Source organism: Bactrocera tryoni, unplaced genomic scaffold (genome assembly GCF_016617805.1).
Source record: "Bactrocera tryoni isolate S06 unplaced genomic scaffold, CSIRO_BtryS06_freeze2 scaffold_25, whole genome shotgun sequence".
Taxonomy (NCBI): domain Eukaryota; kingdom Metazoa; phylum Arthropoda; class Insecta; order Diptera; family Tephritidae; genus Bactrocera; species Bactrocera tryoni.
The window spans coordinates 10741201-10745185 of NW_024395977.1; the positions used below are offsets into that span (position 1 = coordinate 10741201).

General features: G+C 43.7%; 1 protein-coding gene across 1 annotated transcript in view; it reads right to left on the reverse strand.

Moving 5' to 3' along the window:
- Positions 1–3258: 3258 nt before the first annotated feature.
- The window catches only part of LOC120780707, a 5867-nt gene continuing 5140 nt past the window's right edge, over positions 3259–3985 (reverse strand). The window contains exon 2 of the mRNA XM_040112967.1: positions 3259–3788. Within this exon, the coding sequence (XP_039968901.1) occupies positions 3259–3788 (530 nt within the window). The remainder of the gene's footprint in view (positions 3789–3985) is intronic.

Consider the following 3985-nt stretch of genomic DNA (forward strand, 5'->3'; position numbering starts at 1 on the left):
AATAAAAGGCATTTAATAGAATTTGAAACAGTAGAATTTATTAACAATTTTGAAAGAATATATTCAGCCAGAGCTAGTGACGGGGATTCACTGCACGGTTGAAAATTTGCATGAAGTCCATGAAACTCTCAAACAAAAAACTTTTTCTAATGGATATTATTAATAGAGAAGATCAGTCCGGATTAATCGAACAAACCTATAATAGAGCTCATCGAAGCTATAATGAAAATATTAAACAAATAGAAAAATTGTAGTACTGGCCAGAAATGAGGACAAAAATGAAAGAATACGTTCGAAATTGTATGATATGCAATAGAAATAAATATGATCGCCATCCCAAGGAAATACCAATAGGCAAAGCCCCAATTCCAGAAAAAGAAGGGGAACAACTTCATTTAGACATTTTTTACGCACAGAAACTAAAATTTATCACATGTTTAGACGCTTATTCAAAATTTTTAATACTATAACTGTATATTACACTATTGAGTGCATCGGTTTTAGACGTTGCACCCCACGTTCATTACCATGAGGACTGATCTATTAAATCAGCCCTCACTTTATACACAGCCTCTGTATATTGATTTAATTAATTTTATTGTATTTTTTATAACGATTGACTTACAAACTATATTATTAATGCATGAGATGAGCCAATAGAAATAATAAAAAGGACTTTTACGATTGCACGTGTGTGACTTGAAGGTTAGAAAACGAAGCGAGTGTCGATGATTGCTAAAAAAGATGTGGTCCGATCGGTTGTGATATGCACGAGAAAGTGAGCCACTTATTTCCGTTTATAGCGTGGCTAGAGTGTTGCCACTGTATAACAGTGTGACCAGAGTGTGGGCAAAGCATTGGCAATTTTATAACCGTGTGACTAGAGTGTGGGCAATGCATTGGCAATCCGTAACATTCCGCCCGCCATCAGGAGCGTGCTTCTGATTTCATTTTGTTGCCCTGTGGAAAGATTGCCAACTTTGTGATTGGTCTGACCAGAGTGGTAGTTGCAGTTTTAATTGTAGCAGATTGTTCCTACGCTGTCCAGCCGGCGTCGGTTGACCACGCGGTCGATTATATTAATCGCCGCGTGCAAATATGATACGGTATTAATTAATTACCCACGATTCCTGTGTATCAGGGCGGGAGCAAAACCGTGGCTGAGTGATGCAATAATTAATTAGCACGAGATGAGCCAAAAGAGCTGTTGAGTGCAAGTGGCCATTTGCAAGGTGGAAACCTCTCGTCAGCGAGTAATACGAGTGAGCCAATTTCTAATTGATTGTTTTGGTGCCACCATTTCGTCATAGCGAGTTGACGTTGCAAGTATGATGCTGACCAGTGTTTTCAGAATTTTTGAAGAAGATGCTGTATCATCTGCCATCGTGATAGTCGCGCGATATTGATTGGTTGTAGGGTGGGTTCTGGAAGCGTTGTGAGTGCTTAGCCAATCAAAAAGTGACCTGGCGTGAGCGCTGCGCGGTCTTCAGGATCATCGCTGAGCGGTTCTAGTGGCCTTGAGTTGAGGATGGATTCGATTTGTGTGAGTAAAGTCATAGTTTCATCGAGTGAGTATGATGTGTCCCCAAGTGCTCGAGTGAGATGAAATTTGATTGACTTTACCGCTGCTTTCCACTTGCCGCCCATGTGCGGTGCTGCAGGTGGATTGAATTGCCACTGAGTGCCGTCATCCAGTAAGAATGAAACAATTGATGTGCTTTCTGATGATCCTTGAGTGAATAATTTTTTGAATGTGGCATCTGCGTCAAGAAATGTTGTGCCGCAGTCTGAGTAAAGAGTGTGGCAGATGCCTCTGCGTGCGGTGAACCGTCTGTACGCAGCAATGAATGTGTCAGAAGTGTAGTCAGTTGCCACTTCAATGTGCACAGCTGATGTGCTCATACAAACAAATACACAGATCCAGCCTTTAAATTGTTTGGTGCCTCGGCCTCTCCATGATTTGATTGTAATTGGTCCAGCATAATCCACACCAGTGTGGAAAAATGCTCTTGATGGTTGAACCCTTGCTGTAGGCAACTGGCCCATGAGTTGCTGTGCTCGTTTACCCCTGTGCCGAGCGCATTTCATACAGCGTAGTATGAGTGTTTTGATTGCTGGTCTTCCACCGACAATCCAGTATGATTGTCGAACTTCTGCCATCGTTAGCTGAGTGCCACCGTGCATTGTACGGAGGTGTGCGTTGTAGATGACTAATGAGTGTAGAGTGTCTTGGCAGAATAATTGGATGCTGTTAGTCGGTGAAACGGATGATTTGCAGGTAGTGCACGATTGGCCTTGAGTTGATGCAACTCGAGTGAAAAATACGCTGCTTGAGTTGACTTTGCCCAGTAGATTGTTGCTGTTTCAATGTCTGTTGGGGTGAATGGTGCGGCAAGAGATGACCCCGGTATTCGTTTGAGTGTGTCAATAGCTCTGAAAATTGTAGCAGTGACGTGAATGAGAGTGCGTAAATTTGAATACCTATGGATTAACTCCCATTGGTTAATCGGCTGAGTGGTTGTCATGACGAGAGTGAGACTTGAACGAGCTTCTTGACTAGTGGTGTCGTCCTGAGTGTCTGGCTGCCGAGGCCAGTGGCATTGTGACTTTGAGAGCCATGGTGGTCCCGTCCACCATAGTGAGTGTGATGATAGCTGAGCGAGAGTGATGCCTCGAGATGCACAGTCAGCTGGGTTTTGTTTATCCGGAACATACCGCCAGTTGCAATCTGTGGTGAGTTGTTGGATGTTGACAACTCGATTCCGTACGTAATCCTTCCAGCGTGACGCATGTGATCTAATCCACGTGAGTGTAACTAATGAGTCAGTCCAGAGTGGTTGATTGTGCGTTAACTTAAAGAGTGGCTTTGACGTAAGTTATTAATTTCGATAGTAGCAGCGCTGTTGATAGTTCTAATCGTGGGGTAGTGAGTCGTTTGAGTTGTGCTACTTTTGTCTTTGCGCAAAGGGGTGTAGTGAGTGTCTCCGCGGATGCTGAGTGGACAGTGACGTAGATTGCTGCTGTCATTGCGAGCTGAGATGCGTCGCAAAACCCGTGGAATTCACAATTCGTGGCCTTTGAAGTGTTAATCCAGCGTGGAATGTTGAGTTTGTCGATTTGTTGAAGTTCGAGTTGCAGTGATTGTCATGATTGCAATACTTTCGACGGGACCTGGTGATCCCAACCGATTTTTTGCAACCACAATTCCTGCAGCAGCATCTTTGCCTTGATTGTGAGCGGTGATAAAAATCCCAGAAATCAAAGAATGCGTTGAAAGTCCCAGTCGTCTGGGTGCACGTTGATTTGCCGGAACATTTTTTCAATGTCTTTCGAGACGGTATATTGCTGTTGTCGGACGCATAGAAGTACGTCGGTGATATCAAGTTGAATTTTTGATCCGATGTGCAGAAAATCGTTGAGTGATTTTCCTGATGAAGTGACACACGAGCCGTCGAAGACGACTCTGAGTTTGGTGCTGACACTCTCAGGATGTAACACTCCGTGATGTGGCAGATAGTATACTGATTGAGTACGCTGGTGACATTTAGCAGCTGACTCACCGTTTGAGACTCTCAACCCTCCTGATATCGAAGTATCATGTGCTAAGGTCATCTCGGTGGTGAAATCAGCTGATTCAATGTCGTTGTCAGCATTGAGTGAAGTTGGAGTGTTTGATACGGCAGTCATGTGTCCCATTTCTTCGTAGACTTGCATGAATTCTGTGTAGAGTTGCTTGTATTCTTGATTGGTGTTGAGTTTCTTGCTGATTTGCTGTAGCCGTCGGTGTGCTTTGTTGTACGAATTTCCCAGGTTCAATTTTTCTGATATTATTGGCAGTCGGACGATGTATCACCCTGATTGGTCACGTTGATGTGTCGTTTTTTGGTTTTTGCTGATTGCTTGAGGTGCTGGCAGTTGATTGCTGACGAGCTGACTCTGTGTTCTCGAGAGTGCGAGCCCGCTGACTGATAAAGTCCTTGAGTTG